The sequence below is a fragment of the Colius striatus genome, chromosome 10 (assembly GCF_028858725.1).
Source record: "Colius striatus isolate bColStr4 chromosome 10, bColStr4.1.hap1, whole genome shotgun sequence".
NCBI lineage: Eukaryota > Metazoa > Chordata > Aves > Coliiformes > Coliidae > Colius > Colius striatus.
In genome coordinates, this window is record NC_084768.1 from 9,373,088 (window position 1) to 9,396,756 (window position 23,669).

General features: G+C 54.2%; 2 protein-coding genes across 5 annotated transcripts; both read left to right on the forward strand.

Annotated features, from left to right (window-relative positions):
• The first annotated feature begins 579 nt into the window (after positions 1 to 579).
• Positions 580 to 15,123, forward strand: UHMK1 (U2AF homology motif kinase 1). 2 transcript variants are annotated; one of them, XM_062003252.1, is made up of 8 exons: positions 580 to 970; positions 1,990 to 2,282; positions 4,973 to 5,164; positions 5,970 to 6,064; positions 6,919 to 6,995; positions 9,957 to 10,055; positions 10,977 to 11,065; positions 11,531 to 15,123. In XM_062003252.1, exons 1-8 carry the CDS (start codon positions 670 to 672, stop codon positions 11,675 to 11,677), a joined length of 1,293 nt encoding a protein of 430 aa, XP_061859236.1. In that variant the 5' UTR covers positions 580 to 669; the 3' UTR covers positions 11,678 to 15,123. The 2 variants fall into 2 exon arrangements, with proteins under 2 accessions (XP_061859236.1, XP_061859237.1); XM_062003253.1 differs by having other exon boundaries at positions 580 to 955.
• A 705-nt stretch (positions 15,124 to 15,828) lies between these two features.
• Positions 15,829 to 23,146, forward strand: UAP1 (UDP-N-acetylglucosamine pyrophosphorylase 1). Of its 3 annotated transcripts, none has more exons than XM_062003971.1 (10): positions 15,829 to 16,216; positions 16,311 to 16,515; positions 17,335 to 17,510; positions 17,770 to 17,942; positions 19,074 to 19,267; positions 19,580 to 19,723; positions 20,098 to 20,286; positions 20,585 to 20,632; positions 22,283 to 22,349; positions 22,579 to 23,146. In XM_062003971.1, the coding sequence occupies exons 1-10, from the start codon at positions 15,925 to 15,927 to the stop codon at positions 22,669 to 22,671; spliced, it is 1,581 nt and encodes a 526-aa protein (XP_061859955.1). In that variant the 5' UTR covers positions 15,829 to 15,924; the 3' UTR covers positions 22,672 to 23,146. The 3 variants fall into 3 exon arrangements, with proteins under 3 accessions (XP_061859955.1, XP_061859956.1, XP_061859957.1); XM_062003973.1 differs by having other exon boundaries at positions 15,909 to 16,216; positions 16,448 to 16,515; XM_062003972.1 differs by lacking the exon at positions 20,585 to 20,632 and having other exon boundaries at positions 15,831 to 16,216.
• The last annotated feature ends 523 nt before the right edge of the window (positions 23,147 to 23,669 follow it).

Genomic DNA, 23,669 nt, shown 5'->3' on the forward strand with positions numbered 1-23,669 from the left:
GGGAGTACTGAGGGTGCAGGACCTTGCCAGTTCCCAGGCTGAGGGGACAGGACTTCTGGTCAATGCCTGAATGAAGGGGCTGGGAGCCCATGTGGTACTGAAGGAACGAGAACCTGTGGGTTCCTGGGCTGAGGGGATGGGACCCATGGTCGGTGCCCGGTCTGAGGGAGACGGAACCTCGCTGGTTCCTGGGCAGATAGGACAAGACCTCGGGAAGCAATTAGGGTGCAGGGCCCCGCCGGTTCTGGGGCTGAGGGCCTGGGCGGGTCTGAGGGAACGGGTCCCGGGCGGCTCGAGGCTGAGGGACCGGGAGCCGGCGGGGCTGAGGGAACGGGTCCCGGGCGGCTCGGGGCTGAGGGAACGGGTCCCGGGCGGCTCGGGGCTGAGGGGACGGGTCCCGGGCGGCTCGGGGCTGAGGGGACGGGAGCCTGGCGGGGCTGAGGGAACGGGTTACGGGCGGCCCGGGGCTGAGGGGCCGGGAGCCCGGCGCGAGCGCCGCCCTGCGCTGCGGGAGGGGAGGGGCCTTCGCGCGCTGCCGCCCCCGCCCCGCCCCGTTTCCGGTGTCATGGCGGGCGGAGCGCGGCGGCGGCCGGGGCTGGTGCCGCTCGCGGGGCAGCGCCGGGGCAGCGGGAGCGGCGGCGGCGGGGCGATGTGACGCGGTACGGCGCCATGTCGGGGTGCGTGTGGGGCGCGGCGCCGCTGCTGGAGGCGCTGGGCCGCCTGTGGGAGGTGCAGGCGCCGCTGGGAAGCGGCTCCTCGGCCTCCGTCTACCGAGTGCGCTGCTGCGGGGACCCGCGGGCCCCCCCCGGCGCCGTCAAAGAGTTCGTGCCGCCCCCGCCGCGGCCCGGCCCCGCGCGCCGCCCCGGCGCCCGTCCGCCCGCCGCCGACTGCGCCGAGTACGGCTTCCGCAAGGAGCGCGCCGCGCTCGAGCACCTCCGCGGGCACCGCAACATCGGTAACGGCACCCCCGGTACTCCCCCAGGCCCCCAGCTCCCCTTCTCCGGGACACCCCTATCCCCAGGATCCGCCCCCGCAGCCACTGTCCCCAGGCGAGCTGGTGTCTCCAAACAACGCCCCTCCCCACCCCAGCCAGCAAGGGGTACTCCTAGCCAGGCAGGGGTATCCCCCACTCCTTTGGGAATACGGTTTCCCTTTCCCACAAGCTGACCCCACAGGCAGGGTTAGAGACCCCCAGACCACCGATGTGCCCCTTGGGTTGGCACCCCTAAGGACCCTTTTCCTGGGACAGACATCCCAAAGCAGCGTCCCTGTGTTGGGTGCTTCCTGGTACTAGGGCTGGGGCCTGTGAGTCACCTTCCCAGGGTGGGCAGAAGATGGGCATCAGCCTTTGGGTAGGCAGAGGGGGTCGCCACAGGCAGGGCACCCTCAGTTGACAGGACTGCGTGAGCCCTCCCAGCAAGAACTGCAGGGCAGCAGTGAAGCAGTACCTGCCTGGCTGCCTGGCTTTGGCAGGGGCCCCCGGGCTGCTGGCATGGCAGGGAATAGGCTTAGGAAGGGAACAAGACTGTAGCAGTCAGAGGCAGCTGCTGGAATCCCTCAGGTTCTCCTGATGCTGATTTTTTTGTTTATGTGAAATGCTGTGATGTACCCAGACAAAAGCTGGATTCCCACTGTCCTAGGCTAGCCAGGGAAAGAGTTTGGCAGATGTCCCAAAGAGAGTGGTGCATCCTCTGTTTTACTCACTGAGACCTGCTTATCCGTGTCCTTGAGATTGTTCTGAGCAGGAGCACCCAGCCTCCTCACCTTAGGAGTGCCTGGTGGGGCGTTATGAGACTGACCTGTCCTCTGAAGCCCGGAGGGATGACACGGCTGCTGTTTCCCTGCTGCCTCCTTCCGAAGATCAGCCTGTAAAGCAGATGGGCTGCCTCCTGCAGCTTTTGTGGCCTTGTGGGCAGTAGTGGAGAGCGGTGGGGTGTGATGGCTGTGTAATTGCTTGTGACCAATAGCTGTCCCCATGTCTTGCCATAGTGACGCTCTACGGCGTGTTCACCAACCACTACTCTACGAATGGCCCATCTCGCTGTCTCCTCCTGGAGCTGCTGGACATCAGTGTGTCCGAGCTGCTGCTGCACTCCAGCAACCAGGGCTGCTCCATGTGGATGATCCAGCACTGTGCCCGAGATGTTCTCGAAGCCCTGGCTTTCCTGCACCACAAAGGCTATGTGCATGCAGACCTCAAGCCTCGAAACATCCTGTGGAGCGCAGAGGAGGAGTGCTTTAAGCTCATTGACTTTGGACTTAGCTTCAAAGAGGGGAATCAGGTTTGGAATGTGTTACTCTCAAAGTGGTTGGCTCTGTGTTGAGTTGTGTGGGTCTGTGACGCTTTCAGTGCATGAGCACAGGAGTGACTTGGTCAGAGTAGTAGCTGAGCTGGTGCTGAGGGATTCCTGGAAAAGGCCTAAAATGTTGGCTGGCATCAGAAACAGAAACTCATGTTCCCATTCTTAATGTGCACCTCTGGTTTCTGTGATACGTTAGCCTTTGTGCTGTCGTAGCCTTTGTGACCACCAATTCCAAAGTTAATGATGCACTGGAAGAACTGGTATCTCAGCTGCCTGGAAAGTTTGCTAGTTTTTGTGTGGTCAGATGAGTGGGAGCACCTGTATCTGTAGAATTTCCTTTTATCATCCCTTATCATATGTACTAGTAATCCAAGCTTCCTCATCAGCAGCCCCAACCAGTTATCTCTGGCAGTGTCCTTGTGTTTGTCTTTACTTTCATCCTATCTCAGGAAGTCTGGATGCTTTTTCCCATGTCATTGTGTTGAGGAAAGCCTGTGCTCTAGCTGTGGGTAGGCAGTGTCTGTTCTTTACTGACACGGATCTCTGCCTGTTCTGCTGTGCTTTTCCTATTTGCTGGGCTTTTGCTCCTCCTTCCTGTTGTTACTTTTCTGTTTTGCTGATACTGGGTTTTATGAGTTTGTCCTTGCCCTTTTTCTTCTCTTCCGTTTAAATGTCTCTGTTGAAAGCAGAAAGCCTTGGGGCATTCTGGTGTAGGCTTGATAGAGCTTCCTTTTGCCTCACACTCCCTCAGTAACCTCCAGTGAGGGGCATCAGGCAAGCTCTTTCATCAGGTAGCCTCTTAGCAGATTTGCCTTTAATCACTGGGTGACTGCAGACATTGATCACTGCAGACATTGTCCTGGCTTGTCCCTAATCCATGCACTCCACTCATTCAGGGGTTTTAAATTCATATGCTGCTCATCTGGTAATACCAGAGGATTGTGTGGGTGACCTGTCTTAATTCTTTGGTACAGGAGCTCTTTCTCATGTTTGTACTTCTTAACTCCTCCATATTGTTCTTGAGTTCTCCCACATCCTTGGCTGGTTTCTGCTGGTAATCTGTTGCTGGTAATCTGTTGCTGTCTGTCAGCTAAAAAAACCTCATTCTCCTGGTGTCCTGTGTCTGATACAGATTGGTTTTTTTTTTCCTTCAGGTCAATGTTTTGCTGCTTGCTCTGTGAGTGGCCTTGTAATAGTTGATGAGGTATTTTATTTGCTTCCACAGTTCCTTCCAGCCTGCTTTGTTTGGGCTGAGTTTCCTCTGCCTGTTCTCAGACATATGCTGGTTGTATGGGTGAGCTTTGTGACCCTGCTTTGAATGTGCACCGGGAAGCAGTTTCCCCTCACCACCCATGCCTTGGGCAGCAGCATACGTAGTGCTTGATTTCCTTATCTGAGTCAAGACTACTTCATTTGTGACAGCTCTGACGAGCTTATCCTTGCGTAACTTTTCCTGCTGTTACTGTTTAACAGAACAACTGTACATAGAGCAAGGTCTCAGTCACATCTCAAAAAGCTTTGGATGGTAGGAGTGAAATTCCATCTCACCATTTTTGCTGGTGACATCGACCACAATGTTTTCTTTATCTTCTTAACATGTAGGTTGTTTGCTGGGCCTGCTGAACTGCTTTTGCCATGCTAGGAGTTCTGCTCCTTGCTGATAGGATGGTGCATGCTGATGAGCAATTTGTGTATCAAATGTTTTTAAGTTGATAAAACAGTTTTGAGCTCTGTTGCCTGAAAATGTCTTCTGTAAACTTTATTTTCAATCAGAGAGCTGCATAATTTTGGTTTGAATATACTCTCCTGGTAAGAATCCCCAATCCTGTGCCTTATCCAGGAAGTAGGCTTGCATATCCTTGAGTTACATCTGTGCCTCTGAAATGAGCCCTGTTGTGTTACAAAGACACAGCGTGCAGTTGGACAGTTAGAAGGCTTGGCTGGACAAAGTCCCAGCTGACTGACAGGGGCCTGGTTGCAGGCAGGAGGCTGCTCTGGAGCAGCCCCCTCCAGCCAGCACTTGTGTGATTTCCTGTTTCCTTTGAAACAGGCACTGTGTGGGCATTTTATTTGAGTGCCAGCTGTGTCAGCTGGGCAGGTAGTGATTGCTGCAGTGAAGGGGGAGAAGGAAGAAGTGCGTGGGAAGCACCTTTGATAATTTCCTTGTCTGTGTGAGGTACCTGCTTTGTTCTTTTAACGTTTTGTTCCAGAGAACATCAGTACTTGAATAATGGCAGCTGTTACTGATCCTCACTGTTAAGACCGGTCTGTTTGTGCTCTCACTCAGGAGATTGTGGGAGTGTGTTGTGCTTGTTCAAACCTTATCCTGAAACTTCTAGCATCTTCTGCTCTTATGAGAGGGTGATAGGCCAGTCTGCAGTTACATCCAACCTCTTCCTTCCAGCAGGGAGATGGGATGTTAGTGGGATGCCTGCTGTTCTGCTGGGAGATGTTTTCTTTTCCAGAGAGTCTTGCTTTTTTTCCTTCATCAGCATAGCAGTATAGTGAGTTGAACTGCCTGCCTAACACGACTGGCTGTACAATGCTGTCAGTTTAGCAATAGTGTCTTGGTGACCCATTTGGAAGGACATCTGTGAACTGATTTAAGGATAGAGCAGAGAACCTGAATCTCTAATACTAACTCATTCTGTGTGTTTTATCTTCCATAGGATGTGAAATATATTCAAACAGACGGGTATCGGGCTCCAGAGGCAGAACTGCAGAACTGCCTGGCGCAGGCAGGGCTCCAGAGTGAGACAGAGTGTACCTCTGCTGTGGATCTGTGGAGTCTGGGAATCGTTTTACTGGAAATGTTCTCAGGAATGAAACTGAAACATACAGTCCAATCTCAGGAATGGAAGGTGAGTGAGAGCTGCTGTGGGTGTTCTTGCCTGTATGAAATGAGTCTTTCTGCTTCTTGTTTGTAACCTGGATTTGTGAGGTAGCACCTGGCAACCAGACAGTGTTTCCAGGATGTTTCTCTAATCCTGTTGCCTTGAGAGTTAAAAGTTCCAGAGCCTAAAAAACATGCCTGCCCTGTGGGCCTGGCATATCTGAATGCCACCTGTGTTCAGGTTACTGGAAGCTGAGGGTTCCAGGAGTCTGTGTTTGGAACCCATGTCTTGCCAGGATTTGGGAGGTGAGTTGCAGTGTCTGTAGTGTGCCACAAAAGGAGGAATGAAATGGATGGCTGCTGTCTGCCAGCTAGTTCAGCAGCATGATGACAGAGGAGTTATTTGCTGGTTTTAGTCTTAACATTAGCTCTGATTTGGGCATCTTTTCTCAGAATATATACTTATGAGACCAAGAGGAAGCCTCTGTGTTATGAGCCTGGAACCTGATTCTTTCCTCTGTTCTGTATGAAATCATTTTGGTTTGTGTTCCCCTTTCCAGAAAGAAGAACTCTTCAGTGTCACAGTGTCCACAGTAACAGCAAATTTTCCTGCATGTGGAAATTTCCAGCTTTCACACAGGCAAATGGGAAAAACTTCCTCTGATGTGGGCCTGCTGGTTTGCTGTGGGAGATCTTAATTGGGGATCTCTCACAGAAAGCCATAGTACCAGAGCCCTCCACATCCAGTCTGGAAAATGATGGGACATTGCAAGCTTTGCAGTGTTTTGGGTTTTTTTTTCACCTCTCTAAGCACTGTTTCTTTTTCTTTCCAGACAAACAGTTCTGCCATCATTGATCGCATATTTGCCAGTGAAGGGGTGGTTAATTCAGCCATTCCAGCTTATCACCTCAGAGACCTTATCAAAAGGTATCTTACTTTGTTTACTAACTGCTACTTAAAGATGTCCTCTGGAAAGTCTCATGACTTGCTCTTGGTAACTTAGAGCCCACACTTAACATTTTACAAAACTCTCTCAGGCACCATGCTGGTAACAAGCACAAGCGTTAGCATTAGCCTCTGATTTTGGTGCAGTTTGGAGTAAGCACAGAGAGAGTTATCAGTCCTGATGTTAATCATTTGCTGCTTCAGTGCTTTGCACTTCCTGCCAATGACATTATATTTGGACAAAACTGGAGGCTTTGCTGCTTTAGGGGAGTGTTGTGAGAAACAAGGCAGTGAGGCAGATGGTGCAGTTTTCTCCACTGCTGGCAAGATCCAAATGCACTTGTGTTGCTCTGTACGGAGAGATCTGCCAAGGGGGGTTGTTTTCACTGTCCTGTGACTCTGCTCCGAGGCCAAGTAGGGTATGTTGTCAGGCAAGCCCTGGGCTTTTGGTTCCAATTTGTGGAAAGATGGGGAAGCTCCTTGGAGTGTGTTCACTCTCATGAGCCTGCATGTGTGCCCGAGGCATGGACTGAATGGCCTGAGGAGGGGGAGGTGGAACGTCCCATGATCTTTGTGAACTTGTAAGCGAGCAACTTCCATCATTTGTCGCTGAGAGACATCGAGAAGGAAAGCCTGCTGTACCAAATACCCAGAGTGCTTTCAGGGCATCCTTCTGATGTGCTTCAGCTGTGACTTGGAAGATGTGCTTCTCTCTTCTCTTTTTACCATGAGCATCCCAATGACAGGATATTCCCCTGTACTGGCTGCCAGCCTGAGGTGAATTTGTCCGTGCAGGAATGTCATATGCAGGAGCATAAGGGTGTGTTCTCTTCCAGCATGCTTCATTGTGACCAAGGAAAGCGAGCCTCCGCGGAGAAGGCTTTATGCAGCCCGTTCTTCAGCATTCCCTTTGGTAAGCTGTGCATGTTGCCTCTGCTCATGGCTTCCTCAGCATGTACTGGGACCAGCACAGAGTGCAGTTGGATCGTGTTGTTTGTGGGTCTGCCCATGGTGCTGTTCCTTTGCTCTTTATGGTGCTCCCCAGCCCTCTGGTACCACAGCAGGCAGGTCACAGCAATGCCTGTGCTGCTACTTTGCCCTGGTAGGACTCTCATTAAATTCTGCCCAGATCAAACTGACCAAGGGTGTATTGGCAGCACCATTCATCTGAGGGGACAGAAATAACCAAGGTATCTACCTAACATAATGACCATTAAGGTGCTTTTGAAGAGTGCAGTGCTACTTATGGTGAGTGGATAGTTTTCTTACAACAAGTGTTTCCCAGTTCAGAAGGCAGGTACGTGAGTGATGAGGACAGTGGCTGATGGCAGCATCTGCTGCTGCCTCTACAGAGCTCAAAGAGTCCCAGTGTGTTCTCTTTGTGTGAGCCTGTTGTTGCAGTGGCTGGCCTGGCACTTCAGTTTAATAAAATGCTGGTGCCTCTCTGTGAGCCCCCTCATGTGGGTTACAAGCTGTCCTGGGCTGAGACTGACCCGTTCAGGCTTCTATCCCTCCCTGCTTTGTTACAAAAGCAACACGGTAGCATTCTCCAAAGCTTGTCTGGTTTCAAGAACACCAGCAAAGAGCTCTGCACACAGCTATTCTGCAGCATAAATTAATGCTTCAGGCATCCAGCTTCTGGCTGGACTAGCATTTTGTCTTGAATCTTAGCCCTGCTTTTCTTGAGCTGCTTGGTGTACCTTGCAGTGAAGGTTGCTAAGTATTGCTTTGAGGTCACTTGGAGATACTGGCATTCCTGTGTATTAGGCAAAAGTAACAAACTCACTCCTGTTTTCAGACTTCTCTTGCACCTCAAAAACTGGGACTGTTTTAATCAAAGGCACCTTCCGTGGCCCAACCTTGCAGCCAACATTGCTTTGGAGCAGAGGGAATAGTATATTGGCAGTGCTTTCTGGTCTAGTTTTAAACACACAGACCTAACTGTACCTAGGAAGGTGCTTCCGTGGTTAGTGCTACAAGTTCATATAACAGCTTCCATTTTTCTTAGTTCTCTTTGCTGGTTCCTGTCTCTGCCGGTTCTTGTCTTTGCCAAACTTGTGCATACACTTACCTGCACAAAGAGGCATTTACTGTTGCTTTCCTGGGAAGTCAGAAGATGATCTGTCACTCCCTTTCACTTGAACACAGTTTTTCTGTTTAAAGACAGCTGAGAATGGCTTCCCTTGTCATTTACAGCCAAGTCTTGACTTTCCAGTTCATCAGCTTTGTGAGCTGCCTGCACTGTGTTGGTATCACTTGGCACTCTGAAGAGGATCTGGGCAGAAAGTACCTCCTAGGGCAGAAGAGTTATTGCAAGAAATGCATTTGTCACTTGGTTACAGGGAAACCAGATGGCTCTGAGTCCTAGGGCTTGATTTGTCTCCCTCTCTGAAAAACTACATGTGAAATGAAGGACAGACTTGAATAAAAGCGGCAGCATATAAGACAGAGGCAGCATTTAAATGTTCTGGTTCATCTGATGGTGTCTCTTGGTTGCCAACAGTCCTGTGGCAGAATGGTCCCAGAGGTTTGCTTGGAGCTGGGATGTGCCTGCTTATCTGAATGCAGCACCTTTCTTCAAAGGGCTGTCCCTCAGCACTGTCTGGACATCGTCTAGACTGATAAGGCCTTTCATACTGTAAACTTTTCTTAAGGACTTGTCCATGTCAGGCAGAAGGAGATTTATAGTGTGTGTGCTTGTCTGTCCTCTCTTCTTGCACTGTGAAAACAGCATCTGGCTGAGCCTGGCAGAGATGTCAGCTGCCTCATGTGCATTGTGTGCTTAGTTTGGAAAAGTATTTCCAAGGAAATAAGTCTTTGCAAACATAGTTAGAAGGCTCAGACTAGAGAATGGGAGCCATTTCTTTTCTGTCCCCTCTCTCACTGTCAAGTCAGACTGTAGCTGCCAATACAAATAAAACCATTAACACTCTCCAAGCAGTGCAAGTTGGGCTCCCAGACTATAATTTCATGACTGGCCTGCTGATCTCTTTCAGGAAATGAAATCAAGACTTTTGTCCCTGGAGAAGTGATACTGTCCCTGCTGCTTTGAGTTTCTAGAGGGCTGTCAGATATGACTCTCATAGTTTGGCTTTGGTCTGTCCACCTTGACTGGTCCTTCTTCCACAACAGTATCTACGCTACCCTGTTCCAGGACATCCTGTTGCTGCTTGGTTTCCTGAACCAAGCACCATGTGGCAGCTTTATTTCTGCTTCTGTAAGGATCTCTGCTTAGCTGCCCTGTGGCCAGCCTTTTGTGACTGTACCTTGTTTAGATAACTAAATAGCTTTTCCCATTAGTGGTCTTCAAGAGAATGCATTGGAATTGGATTTTGAAGGGGGAAAAGTTTACACGGTGTTTAGAGAAGAATTGAAAGATACCTCAGAGAGAGATGAGGCTTGTGCCTTAGAGCAGCTCAATAACTGGAGTCCCGGAGGGTGGCCAGACTCTGTTTAGCTTGTCTGGTAGCAGCAACAGGAGAGGCAGGTTACAGAGTAGCTCTTTCATGCATTTCCATATACACGGGGCAGTTTGTTCAGCTACCGTAGCTCTTGAGGTCACATCACTTTCTGAATCCCAGCTAAGGAGATAGAACTCTAGTCTTAATTTTTCCTAGCTTTGTAGTTTTAAAAGCAGTTTCAGATACTGGCCTTATTATAATTCAGAGTGCGCTGAACCCCTTGGAATTGTTTCTCAGTGCACAGGTGAAGATAAGCTGGGAGCAGGGAGAATATAGGTAGTGGTGGAGAGAAACAGAATTACTGCAGAAAGTGATGAGTGCTTGTGTATGATTATGCCTGTTGAGTCAGCTTCCTGCTTTCCTGCTCCTTTGGACTTTGATTTGTTTTCTCTGACTCTGTGGGTGTCAAACAGCTCCCCATATCGAAGATTTGGTGATGCTCCCCACGCCTGTCCTGAGGCTGCTAAATGTTCTAAGTGACGCTTCTCTGCAGTGCGAAGAAGAATATGAAGGTTGGTGCAAGCCCTGCAATTCCCAAAGCCACATCATCTTCCAGGCTCTGCTTTGGCTTTGGGGATGTGAGAGCAAGCAGAAGAAAAATTAATGGGTGCAAGAACAGCAAACAAAGAGCTGCTCAGCTGAGATTCGGTACCAACTGCACCAAGGGAGAATAGACTAAGAGATTGAGACAGCAGTTTGTAGGGAGTTCTTGAAAGATCTCAGATTTCTGGGTTGTTTTTTTAAATAAGAGGTTTCTTTTAATTTTCTTCTTTGGTGAAATTCCCACAGACCTCATAATGTATTTGCAGCTCTGAGCTTCTGCTGGGCACGGGCAGGACTCTGGACCCCAGTGGCAGAGATCCTTCAAAGTTTTCTAGTAAACTTATACAGGACCTCAGCAGAGAACTGAAATATCTCATTGGTGTTCTTAAACAGTAGCAAAAACTGTATGTGGTAGATGGCAAGGCATGTTGGAATTTGCATTTCTGCTTGCTCTCAAATCCACGTGACAGGCAAAAGCCAGAGAGCTCTGGGGACCTGAGTTTAAAAGGCTGGGTTCTGCTCTCACAAAGAAGGGTTTGTGGCAGCTACTGTAGTTCCCCTCCTCCAAGTACCATAACAACAACAAAAAAGAGCACTCACAAATCCCAAATGTTTTAGCTACTGGAAGGATGGGCTTTTTGTGTGAGGAAAAGCAGCATCCACCCGCCCCAAGCCCTGCTGTGAGGCTTCACTGCCTGCAGGTTTGTGTTCTCCAGCCTCAGGTGAGACATTTTGTCTCATCAGCTTCTGACATGGCACCTCTCAGTAGTTTATCTTGCATTGAGAGGAAAAGGCTGTATATATGTTCTTGATGTGACTGTCTGGCCTTCATTTGTTTCTTAGCTCATCCTAGTTTGCAAATTGAGACAACCAGCTCTTTCCTTTCCCAGATATCCTGGAAGACATAAGGGAGGAGTGTCAGAAATATGGGCCAGTGGTTTCCTTGCTGATTCCGAAGGAGAATCCTGGTAAAGGCCAAGTAAGTGAACAGAGGGCAGAGGCTGTGTATGCTCACACTCTTTGTGCTGCAGGACTGCTGCTCAGCTCCTGGCAGTCTCGAGGATTATGACAGTGCTAAAAATATCTGGTTATCATGAAGGACAGCACAGGTTCCTTCTGGTTATGTAAGGCTGCCTAACCTGAGAGGTCCCCAAACAGCGTCAGCGGGGTAGCTGGGATACGGGAGGGGAGAAGCCAGCGGATGGGAGAGGAGGAGTTGAGGATGCAGAGCATCATCATACTTTCTCCCACCTCACCAAACATGCCACCTTTAGAAATGAGGAGCAAGAGATAAAATTGCATTTCAGAGGTTCAACTTCTTCCTTTTTAGCTCCACTGTTCTGAGCTCAACCAAAGATAGAAGGGAAGAATTCGTGTCCCAAGTGCGAGGGGCTGAGTGACACACTGCACTGGGAGCCCTATCTTTCCTTTTTCTCTCTTTCAGGTCTTTGTTGAATATGCAAATGCTGGTGATTCCAAAGCTGCCCAAAAAATGCTGACTGGAAAGATTTTTGATGGCAAGTTTGTTGTGGCTACATTTTACCCACTGAGTGCCTATAAGAGAGGATATCTGTACCAAAACTTGCTGTAGGCAGTAGCAACAATCAGGAGAGTCGTCTTGCTCCTCTTCCTCACGTGTTTCACAGTTGAATGTACAAAAGAGCTTCCTAGCCCTGCTTTTGAGTTATCTGTGAAGGAGAGATGCAAAGGACTTAAGTGGGCTTTGAAACCTTTACTGCTGCTTTGTGATGTGCAGAGGAGGCTGGGATGGCTTTCGGCGCGTGCTTGTGTGTGTGTTGTGCTTGCTCGTTTACAGTGGGTGTCTGGCTTTGCCCCAGCGGATGCTCAGGTGGCAGGAGTGGTGACTCTGGGAGCAGATCTTGGCAAGAGATTTGAAGTGAAACCGTTTGAAGTCTTGGCCTTTGCTCTTGACGTTGCTCTAGGGAGAAAGCTTCTTTGTTAAGCTTTCTTACAACACATATGTGCTTCTCCAATGTGGAGGAGGAGGAGGAAGGCCTCCCTGCTTTTTCTTGATATCTGTAATAAAGAAGCAGGAGTACTGTCCTCTCCAAACCAGATCAGGAGAGCTTTTGAGTCTTCACATGGAACAGAGGGAGGCAGTGTGATGGGATCTGCTGAGCCTATGGCGTTACCCCATCGCCGCCTCACGACCCGAGAAGAGCCATCAGCTGGGGCAGCCGGTGTGAGCTGAGCTTGCTTGTGTGCCTGGGGTGGGCAGGGACTGGTTGGTGGTGGGTACATATTGTCAGAGCAGTGCCAGCCTCAGTCCCCACACAGTCTGTAAGCACCTTGTAGCCTGAGGTGATGTGAAAACCCTGTCATGGAGTCATCTTTCTAGCATGTAGCCTGTGCTGGCACTGATGCTCCCTGGCACTGATGCCAAATCATCTGTAATACATGTCTTTAGGTGATATTTTTGGAAAGGAGTGCTACAGCACATGGTATTTTTTTGTGTCTCAGCAGGACTCTTGCCCTGCAAGTCTTACAAGAAAGAACAAGTATCTGTCTGTTAGAGGTCCCACGCTTGGCTGTTCCGTGTTGTGTGTTTTGGTTTTGCATTTACCCATTTAGACTTGTAGATTTAGAAGCACTGACACTTTTGGTCCTTCCTAGGTTACACAAAGGGCCTGAGGCAATCTGAGATCGTGTATGGAAAGGGCTGGGTTAGTCTTCAGACTTGCCTAGCCAGGAGAAGGTCTTCCCCAGTGCTGGGGACAACAGCCATGTGCTTTTGGGGAAAAAAAAAACCCACCTGGGTGAGCATGGCTGCTTTCTCCAGAGCATGTTGTCTGCTGGAGTGGCCTCAGTGCACAGGAAGATGGCTGGCACAGCTGCTGGCATGGGGTAGGTGGTGGCTGTTCCCAAGGAGTGTGCAAACCCCTACACCCAGCCTCTCCCTGCAGGAGTGGGCACAGCCTGAAACAACCCTGCTTGGAGGGGACCCATCATATTCTGGCTTGTGGCCCTGGTACCAGTGTTAATGAGGAGGAGAGTCCTTGTGAATTTCTTTTCTCCAGCTCAAATGACAGCAAGGAGCTACCTGAACTATCTATGACCTTCCCTAGGATAACACCTGAATTACCTTTCAGTTTACTTTTTTCATCTTCCTGATGCTGGACTTGCTGGAATCCTGCACTTCAAAGCTCCTCTTGGTTTTTGCCCTGTGCACGTGAGCAGTGTGTAAGGAGGTCCCATGTCTGTAGCATTTCACGGGTCTGAGCTCCTCTCAGTGCTGATGTACAGTCCTGTTTACTGTGGCCTCATCCCAAACTCCCCCAGCACGGACCAATCTCTTTGCATTTTTCATGGTAGATTTTCCAGGGGCAAAAGAAAATCCCGCAATGAGTTTTGAAGGTGTGTTTTGCTGATCAGGCTTTCTCTGGGAATGGTGCTGCTTTGGTGTACCTAGCTGTGTGAATCGTGTTCAACATAACTGCCCTTGCAGTGAAGCACCTTCAGTGTCTGTGAGGAACTGGATGATTAACTGGGTGAGGGTTTTTCCTGTGTGATCTGAGAGCTCCTGCCCTGCTGAGTGTGCCAGCCCACGTGTGCACCTCTCCTGAGGTCTGTCACCTACAGCAGTGCTGGGACAGGGAGATGCCGGGGTGCACGAGCAGAACTTAAATGCAATTCTCACATGTGTTTGTATCAGACTGGGAGCTGCTCTCTCATCTCTCAGGCATCTCTGTGTCAGAATTATGCTTTGGATTTGCAGCTAAAGAGCTCTGCCAGGATTAAGCTTTAGAGAAGAGCTATGACCTGTTCCTGCAAGCATGGTAGAGCCATTCCACCAGAGTTTGGCTGGGGTTTTGTTTGGCTGCTTTACTAAGGGCTAAATAAATCTAAATAATGCTAAATGCAAAGTCCTGCTATCAGATTTTCTCTCCAGCTGCTCAGGCTTGGGCACTGAGATGGGCAAAACCCACAAAGCTGCTCTTATTAAATTTTTCTCCTGGCAAGAGTTGAAGGTGCTGATCTGTGTGCTTTCACTGGATGCAGCCCCTGGCTTCCCTTTGCAGGCTGTGGAGTACAGGGAGGTTTAGAAGCATGTTATCATTGTCCCTCCCCGTCTGCCTTCAAAGCCTTTTTCTGTCAAGCTGAAGCCCATCGTGGTGTCTCAGCCATCTGTTGGTGGCTCGGCATGTTTCAGCCCCGCTAAAACCTTTGAGCATCCTCACTCTAGATGGTATTCCAAGTGTGTGTGGTGATTCAGTCCAAGGCATCTGGCGTGGTGTGTGCCTGGTTGATCCTGGCTTTCCTCCTCTCCACGTGACTGTTGTCTTGAGTTGTGGAGACATCGAGGCTTTTTGGCTTCCTTAGTCTGTGCTGCTGACACAGCTCCCTCCCAAGAGCTGTCGGTACGTGGTCCTAGCCGTGTGACAGCTAGATGTGAAAACCCACAGGCTGCCTTTGGGGAGATCTGCTTTGGGAGGAAAAGGATTGAAGATGAAGCCATGAGACAGCCAGAGAAGGCTGGCGCTGCTCCGGTGGGATGCCAGGGCAGGCACCCGGCTCTCCCCCTGGGAGGAGGTGGTCCAAGGGGCTTCATCTCCTCTGAGCGTGTGCGTGAACAGGACACACGTGGGTGCTCAGCTGTTCCTGGTGATTGGGTTTCATAGCTATCTGACACGAAATGTCACTGCCAATTGAAGAATAGTTGTCCTTCCTCTGCCACCACCGTCTCTGTGGAAGCAACAAGGGAGAGAGAACTTTCTGTGCACTTCCACCTATATGCAAGGAGGGTAACCTTTTAATCACTGGCCGAAGCACAAGTCAGCTGTGATCTTAGCTGTATTCCTCATTTTATTCTCACTGGTCTCCAGCCTGCTAACACTATAGCCTGGGCACCTGGGGTGTCTCTCCAGAGGGTTCAGTACCCTCCCTCCCGCTGTGCCAGCTCCTGTAACCGTGTGCCTCCCTTCGGGTTAGATGTCAGCTCCTGTATCCCATCACGCACCGTTGCTGAGCAGATGTCTGCTTGATACAGGTGAATAATAAATGATGCTTCAGTACGAAGCTGCTGTCTGCTGTGCTTTTCTTGTGGGACCGCTGCTGAACGGCCACCTCCCTCCATCACCTGGCATCAGGGTGTTTGAGCTGGGGGGGCTGTGACCCACCCACGGTGGTGCTTGGCCGTTGTGCGGGGGGAGTTGTTCGCACCAGCATGTGCAAGAACCGCGGTGGGAGCGCGGGGGTGACCCGGGCAGAGCCCGCTGCCTGCCCTCGCTGTCCCTCGGGGCTGTGTGCTGCGGCAGCACCGCTTACTCATGCCGCAGACAGGCCCTTGCCCCGCTGGCTCTGGCGTAACGGTTTCCGAAGGGTGATATCATCGGGAGGGGGACTCGCCGCTGCTGACGCCGGCCGCCCCCCCGGGAGCCGCTGCGAGTTGCACAACTGTGCGGCGCTGTCGCCGGAGGCGGGACGGGACGGACGGGAGGGATGCGCGGGTGCTTGGCTGCGGCCCGCGCTGATTGTACCCTGATTACGGAGTGGGGGGTCTCGGCTGAGGGCTCTTACGGGAACCCCCGCGGGCCCGGCCCCTTCCCGTTCACGGGCGCGGGGCGGAGGCCCGGCCCCCGCCGCTGCCGTGACGTGCCCGGCGTCGCCACGGCAGGGGCAGTGGATTGGAGGCGGCGGGGGGGCCGGGACACGGGGCACCACGTGGCGCGGGGCGCAGCCGCCGCCGTGACGCCGCGGCCGGGCAGCCAGTGAGGGCGCGGGACGTGCGGCCGCTGCCGCCCGCCATTGGCGGCCCCGCGGCGGCGGGGGGCTATAAAGCGGCGGCGGGGGCGCGGCGGCCCCGCGGCGGCGGGCGGGATGGAGCCCGGGCAGGAGGAGGCGGCGGCGGAGCTGCAGCGGCGGCTGGCCGCGGGCGGGCAAGGCCATGTGCTGCGCTTCTGGCCCGAGCTGGGCGGCGCGGGCCGCCGGGCGCTGGCGGCGGAGCTGCGCGACATGGACGTGGCCGAGATCAACCGCTTCTTCCACCGCGCCCGCGGCGGCGGCGGCGGGACGGCGGCGGGGCTGGACGCGCGGATGGAGCCGGTGCCGCGGGACGTGCTGGGCAGCGCCTCCCGCGACCGCGCGTTGCTGCCGCTGTGGGAGAGCCGCGGTAGGTGCGGGGGGCGGCGGGGCCGGGCCCGGCGCGGGGCCGGTGCCGGTGCCGGTGCGGCGGGCCCCACGCGTGTGTGCTCTCCCGGGCGCAGGGCTGGCGGAGATCGCGGGGAGCCGCGTGGCCGTGCTGCTGCTGGCCGGAGGGCAGGGCACCCGCCTCGGCGTCCCCTACCCCAAGGGCATGTGCGACGTGGGGCTGCCCTCCCGAAAGACCCTCTTCCACCTCCAGGCCCAGCGCCTGCGGCGGCTGCAGCAGCTGGCGGAGGAGCAGCACGGCAGCCCCTGCCACATCCCCTGGTGAGCAGCCGGCCCCACGCCGCGGCAGGGGGCGCGGCTCGGGGGTGGCGCTGGCAGCGCCCGCTGGGCACTGGTGGGTCAAGGTGCCGCGGGTTGGCGCTGGCGGGGCCTCGCTGGCATCAGCCAGGCTGGTAGTGGGGGGCTGAGGGCCCGGGGGTGGCTGTTGTTCCACCAGTATAGGCTGGAGCAAAGCTCCGGTGGTTGGCCTTGCTGGGTCAAGGCTCTGTAGGTTGGCACTGACCCCATTGATGTCAGCAGGGCGAGGACCCGTGGGCTGGTGCCGACCCCCTTGGCAGCCTGGGGGCCCAAGGGCTGGTGTAGACCAACCCATGTCGAGAGTGACACCAGGGTTATTGCTGCGGGCAGAGCCTCTTGGAATGGGGGGGGGGGGGGGGCGGTCAAGGCCCAGAGGGTGGCCCTGGCAGGTCCCATGTGTCAGGCACAACCCCAGGGCCCTTGGGAGTGTGTGTCATGTGGCCTGTGGCCAGCCCACTGCCTGGGATGGCAGCCATGCAGGGTGGGGGGCTGCTGTGAGCACGAGGTCTGCGTCCTGGCGGGAGCTGGCTGCTGCAGCTGCGTGTCCCCTTGCTGCACAGGGTGTGGTGAGGTTCTGGAGATGGATGTTGCAAGGAGGGATGAAGCCCTTCTTTGCCTTGCCAAAGAGGTGGGACTGCAGTGGGGTCACATACTTCAATGTATGTGGGGAGAAGCAGCCTGTCATGGGCATTACAGGGCTAAAGCAGTTCCCCGTGTTTGGGTTGAGGGATGGGAGACCCTGCCCTCCTTCCTTGCTCACTGATCTCCCCTGTGCTGCCACAGGTATATCATGACGAGTGGCCGGACTATGGAGTCCACCAAGGAGTTCTTCCTGAAGCATCACTATTTTGGCCTGAAGAAGGAAAACGTCATCTTCTTCCAGCAGGGCATGCTACCTGCCCTGGGTTTCGATGGCAAAATCCTGCTGGAGGAAAAGGGCAAGATTGCCATGGCACCAGGTCAGTGGCCAGGAGCTGCTGCGAGGGACGTGAGGGGATGGGACACGGTGCTGAGGACAAGGTTTTGGAGCTAGGACAGCGTCCCACTGTGACGTGACCCATGGGTGACACAGGCTGGGAGGTGTCTGTCTTGGCAGGGTGGGGTATGGCCGGGCTGGTGGCCCTCCACCCCAGCTCTGTGGGGAAGGAGAGTGGGTGTGGGGGGCCTGACGGGACAGACAGATGCTGCTGTGGCCCCAGCGCTTTGTTCTCTCTGCAGATGGCAATGGGGGCCTGTACCGGGCCCTGGGGGCACACGGCATCGTGGATGACATGGAGCGGAGGGGAGTGCAGAGTGTCCATGTCTACTGCGTGGACAACATCCTGGTGAAGGTGGCTGACCCCAGGTTCATCGGGTTCTGCCTGGAGAAGGGAGCAGACTGTGGGGCTAAGGTATGGTTTTGGGACCAGGCTGGCACTGCTTCCCTCGAGGGGGATATGGGGTCTGTCTTACTTCTTGCCTGGCTGTCCTGTCTCCTGACCCTTCCTTTGCTGGCTTGCCACAGCCAGGAGGGATAACTAATCACCAGGAGCTCACTGGTGGAGTAGCAAATGCTGTCAAGAGTCCCACCTGCCCCTGGCATCCCAGGGGATACAGGACGTCACTGACCCCTGTCCTGTGCTGCTCCTCTCCTGCCTTATGCAGGAACATGACACCAACCAGGGCTCACAGGTTCCCTAGTGTCCAGGGCTGAGAGCTGCTGGGGAGTCCCATGGGACTGCCCAGTCCCCTCTCGGATGCTGGGCAGCCCTGGGGAGCAGGGGTAGCTGGATCCAGTTGCCAGTTGTCCTCAGCTGTGACGTCCTGGGCACCAGACCAGGACACAGTGGGTGCAGCTGATTGCTGACGCTGAGCCCAGCTCCGTGTCTCTGGACTAGGACATTGCACGCCCAAAGCTTTATTTAAAGTCTGTATTAACAGCTAAAGAGTCTGTATGACTGTGTTTGCCTTGGGCTGGGCTCTGGCAAACAGGTGCTGGCCTTGGAGATTTCAGAGAGTGAGCTGGGAAAGGGAAAGCAGTTCCTCCTTCTGACCCGAGCGAGAGAAGGAGGAAATGAGCTGTAGTGTGCTGAAAGAAGAAAGCCCTGTGCCCTGGCATGCTGGCCTGCTGTGGTGGCAGTGATGGGTAGGGGTCTACTGGGGAAGGTCCCATGCCCTGTGCGAGTAAGAGGAGGGAAGACGTGGAGGGGATCTGCTGAGTCAGCAGCCTCCTGCTTGTGCATGGCTGTTCACGTGCAGGCTGGGTGCTGAAAGTACCAGTGCCCTCTGCCAGTCACATGCGGGCTAGGTGCCAGATCCTGCCCGCAGCCTCTGGGTGTGTGTCTGACACCCTGTCACCTGGCCCTGCCGTCTCACCCTCACCAGCAGCACCTGGCAGGAGAGGCCTCCAGCATCCCTATCACTGCAGTCGCCCTGCTGTCCTGTGCAGCAACAGGCCTGCTTGGGGGCTGCTGGATACAAGGGGCTATTTTTGAGGCGCAGGGCTTTGGGGGTCTTTCCCTGACACTGTTTCCCTTGGGCAGGTGGTGGAGAAGACCAACCCCACGGAGCCGGTGGGTGTGGTGTGCAGAGTGGATGGTGTGTATCAGGTGGTGGAGTACAGCGAGATCTCCCTGGCCACTGCCCAGAGACGGGGCCCCGACGGGCGGCTGCTCTTCAACGCGGGCAACATCGCCAATCACTACTTCACCACTGCCTTCCTGAAAGATGTAGTCAAGTAAGGGCCTGACAGGGTGCCAGAGGAAGAGTGCCAGTGCCAAGCCCGGTTCTGCCTGTGCCTTGCTTCTCACTGGTTGTGCTCCAGCTGTTTGCAGGTGTGCTGGGATGAGGCCAGCAGGGTCTGGTTCCTGACCCCCACCTCTCTGCACAGTCCTTTCCTTGGAATTAGCTTTCCCGGCCGTGGCCTCCTGGGGGTGGGCAGCTCAGGGTCAGGGCAGAGTGACTATCCTGCCACAGTAGTGTCTGAGCCAGGGAGCTGCAGATGTGCCTTGCTCGGGTGGGTGACGGCTCTTTCTTATCCCTCTTGCAGCACATATGAACCGCGGCTGCAGCACCACGTAGCTGAGAAGAAGATCCCACACGTGGACATCGCTACGGGGCAGCTCATCCAACCTGAGAAGCCCAATGGGATCAAGATGGAAAAGTTTGTCTTTGACATCTTCCAGTTTTCCAAGTATGCCCCTTTCTGTCTGTGGGAAGCAAGCTGCTGCTTCTCCCTGGGGCAGCTCCGAGAGCCTCTAGGGGAGGGTGCCAGGGCTGCAGCCGCTGGGTCAAGGCAGGATACCGTGGATGGTTGTGCTTTGAGATGAGCAGCAGCTGGAGGGACAGGCACTGTGTGCCTCTTGCTCTGCTGAGCCTTGCTTCTGTGGCAGAGGAGCATCTGCTTGACCATACAGCCTAGGTCATCTCCTTCCTTCCTGGCTGTGAGGGCCGTGGGGTGGGCTGTGGCCCCAGCTCAGCCACCTTGGCAGGGGAAAAGCCAAAGCAACAAGAAGCAGCCATGTTTCCCAAACCTGACCCTCCCATGCCTTGTTCCACCCTCCCCAGGAAGTTTGTGGTGTACGAGGTGCTGCGTGAGGACGAGTTCTCTCCCCTGAAGAACGCAGACAGCCAGAATGGCAAAGACAACCCCACCACAGCCCGGCATGCCTTGATGTCCCTGCACCACTGCTGGGTTCTCAATGCTGGGGGACACTTTGTGGATGAGAACGGCACACGCCTCCCTGCCATCCCTCGGTGAGTCCTCTGCCCTTCTCCAGTGCTCCTGAGGCCAGCAGTGCTGGAGTGACCAGCCATGAGTCCCTTCTCCCAGGTAGTGACTGCAGGAGGGCTGCTGGCTGGCTCAGCAGGAGCGTTACTTCTCCATTCAGCACCCATGAACTGAGTCCTGCCGGTCTCTGTGGCACAGCCAAAGTTGGCCAGGGTGGAGTCACAGCATCCCTCTGCTGAGATTTGGAGAACCACCCCCCCCAGTATTGTTCTGCTCCGTTTTCTCCCCGCCTCCCCCCGCTAACCCTTATTTATTCCCATGTAGCATCCCAAATGGAAGGTCAGATGCCCCCCCAGCAGCTGCCAGTGACAAGTAACTATGGGGTGCAGCGTGCATGGTGGCGGGGCTGTGCTTAGGGACTAACGGGCCGCAGGAGGAGCAGCGTGGTGGGAGCCCGCAGTGACTAACGGGGCCGGGGGCTGGTGGCCGCATGCTGGGAGCGGGGCATGTCTCACCACGGACCCCGTGGCTCTCGGGGGCAGGCGGGTGGTCGGCAGCATCTGCTCTCTCCTGGGCTCCTTTCTGTGGTGGCAGCTGGTGGGGATGACTGGAAGGGGCTTGTGCTGTTGGTGCAGGTGTAGAAATGCTGTTGGGAAGCACACTGGGGTGTCCCTTCCTTCCGTGACACAGCAGGGTGAAGCAGCCTGGGCTGATCCCAGCTGATGCCGTGGTGTCTGCCAGGAGTCCAGGCAGCATTCAAAGCTTTAAGTAAACTGAGAGCAGGCTTTGATATGCAAATCTCAGCCTAGGAGGCCAGCTGTGCGTTGTGTGACTTCAGCTCTTGAGTTTGGAACATCCAGAACACCAGATAAAGCCCCTGGCTGGGTGCTTGGAAGTTGACAGGAGTAAATGGAAAAGTTGACAGAAGTGTTAAAGTGAGTTCTGTACTAGCAGCGTGTTCTGTAGGCGCCGGGACTTTGGCCTGGTGAGTGTAAATAACCTGCAAGCTGAGCAGGCTGGTTACCCTTTTGGGACAAGTTGCATCTTTCTGCTGGGATACACCTAAGGTCCCTCCTGTTTTTAATTCAAGACCCCAAGTGCTTTTGAGCTTATAACTAGGTCATCACACTTGTTATAAGGTAGATTTGTCAAGGATACACTTTATCCCACATTTATCCTTCGTTGCCAGTTAATGGCAACTCTTGCTTTTTTTTTAAACACCTTGACAGAACCTGGCTGTAAGGCAAACACAAGTGTGAGGGCAGGGTTAGGAGTTTTATTTCCTCACAGCTGAGGTGGGAGGGGGCTGGGTGAGTGCATGGCAGCAGGGCCAAGCTTTTACTGGGGCGAGGGCAGAGTTGGCCACAGGTGCCATCTCATGAAGCCCTGGCTGGAGCTCAGAAGTGGGTGAACTGGGCCCTCTGGGCTGCTGGGAGCCACAGCAGAGACCCAGGGAGTCCTACAAAGGGTGGTGGCAGCAGGAGTGTTGTCCTCAGCAGCTCAGGCTGGCGTGCGGGGCAGAGGAGGTGGAAGAGCTGGTGTAAGGGGCAAAGGCAGGAGGAGCAGGCAGTGTGGTGAGGAGTGTTCCCCACCTACCCTGTGTCCTCAGCTTGTGATGAGCCAGGAGTATGGTTGAAAAATGACCTGTTGTGTCAGCCACACAGGAAGATGCTGTGAGTGCATCTCGTGTGGCCCCCAAGGATGCAGGAAGAGGAAGGGGGTGACTGGCTTGCACTTAGTATCGTGGGGCCACAGGTCCAGGCTGGGGCACAGATGCTGCTGTAGTTGCACACGTGGAAAGGCACGTACAGCCTCGTGAAAGCTGCATCTAAAGCTCTCCTCTCCTCCAGTCACTGCTGGTATCTAAACTTTAGCTTGCACTTCGGTGGAGAGCACGCAAGGCTTGACTAACCCAGGGCAGCTCTGTGTGGCCACACACAGCTCTGATGACCCCCACGTTGGCATCTGTGAGATCTCCTGGGGATGTGGCTGACCCTTCTGACCTTTTCTTTATCTCTGCAGCTTGAAGGATGCAAACGACCTGCCAATCCAGTGTGAAATTTCTCCCCTTGTCTCCTATGGAGGAGAAGTGAGTACTGTCTCTCCAGAGCACCCTTGCATTTTGCCAGTGGGGTGGGGAGACTGTTGGGACACACTGTGAGCCCTGGCTGGGGAGGGGATGAACCACAAAAGCGTGACTGGAGTTCACTGTGGGGCTTTTCAAGACAGCCAACCCTGAACCAGAAACACCCACGAGCAGCTCAGCAGAGCAGATGATGAGGTGGTATGTTCCTAACGAGCCGCTTGTGCTCCCTCAGGGGCTGGAGAAGTACGTGAAGGACCGAGAGTTCCGCGCGCCTCTCATCATCGACGAGGACGGGATCCACGAGCTGGTGAAGAACGGGCTGTAGCAGGCACACGGAGCCTGAGCCAGGCTGCCCGTCCCACCTGGCAGGCTGGCAGCTGCCTCACAGGAAGGTTTAGAGCTGTGACTTGTAGGGGCTGGTTCTGCTCGCTCTGGCCCTGTGCAGAGGAGGATGTCACCCACTTGGTTCTTGGCATGTCCTACGCTTCTATTTATGTTTTAATTTAAAACCCAAACACTTGATGGATTCCCCTGCCACGAAGCACGGCTGTGGGGCTGCCATTTGCACTCCAGGCCGTGGGCATTTGTTTTTAACCGTGTATATAGTAGCAGTCACTGTACATGCAGAGGATTTTTACGGTACGGGGCTGGGGTTGATCTTGGATTTTTATTTTTCTCAAATCTACATGACTATTTTTTTTACCAGGGTCCTTATCATTGCCCATGGCCTCCCTTTTGCTCGTCCTTTGTATGTTGCACAACTGGAAGCACCCGATTAAATTCTTGAGTCCCTCCTGTCAGTCATCTGCTTGGTGTTTTACTGACGGTGGCTTTCAGCAGATGCTCTCCTGCCAGAGCCTGCTGCCCCAAGTGTCCTTTTTAAGGAGGGGAGATGGTGATCAGCCCTCTCTGCTGCTCCTCAGTCCTGCTGCAACCCCTGGCACAGGGTGGCACAGATGCCCACTGCCCCGTGGCTGCTTGGGGAGGGATTTTCTGTTGCAGGACTGGGAATGGGGTGCAAACCACTGCCCCCAGGAGAAGTCACCAAGTGCCCCAAGTGCCAGGCTCAGCCCAGCCCCCAGCTTCTCAAGCAGCATGCCTGGGCAGCCGGGGCTGTGCGGGAGGTCCTGACTGGTTCCATGGCTGCTGGTGGCTCTCTGTGGGCCAGCTGGGCTGTGTGTGGCCAAGGCAGGCTGGCAGCCACGGGTCCCGGGGGACACAGACCGGGATGGGGGCCAGAGCGACTGCGAGGAGCATGTGAGGAGTGCTGTGGGTGGTCTGGACCACCACCTCCCCCTGCCCACTGGCCCTGCTGGGTCCAAC

Excerpts from the sequence above, each read along its gene's own strand:
- UAP1 (XM_062003971.1), top strand. The coding sequence starts at position 15,925 with ATGGAGCCCGGGCAGGAGGAGGCGGCGGCGGAGCTGCAGCGGCGGCTG. Across the intron at positions 17,511-17,769 it reads CAAGATTGCCATGGCACCAG|ATGGCAATGGGGGCCTGTAC; the intron begins GTCAGTGGCCAG and ends TTCTCTCTGCAG. Across the intron at positions 17,943-19,073 it reads GAGCAGACTGTGGGGCTAAG|GTGGTGGAGAAGACCAACCC; the intron begins GTATGGTTTTGG and ends TCCCTTGGGCAG.
- UHMK1 (XM_062003252.1), top strand. The coding sequence starts at position 670 with ATGTCGGGGTGCGTGTGGGGCGCGGCGCCGCTGCTGGAGGCGCTGGGC. Across the intron at positions 971-1,989 it reads CATCGGTAACGGCACCCCCG|TGACGCTCTACGGCGTGTTC; the intron begins GTACTCCCCCAG and ends GTCTTGCCATAG. Across the intron at positions 10,056-10,976 it reads GTGCGAAGAAGAATATGAAG|ATATCCTGGAAGACATAAGG; the intron begins GTTGGTGCAAGC and ends TTCCTTTCCCAG.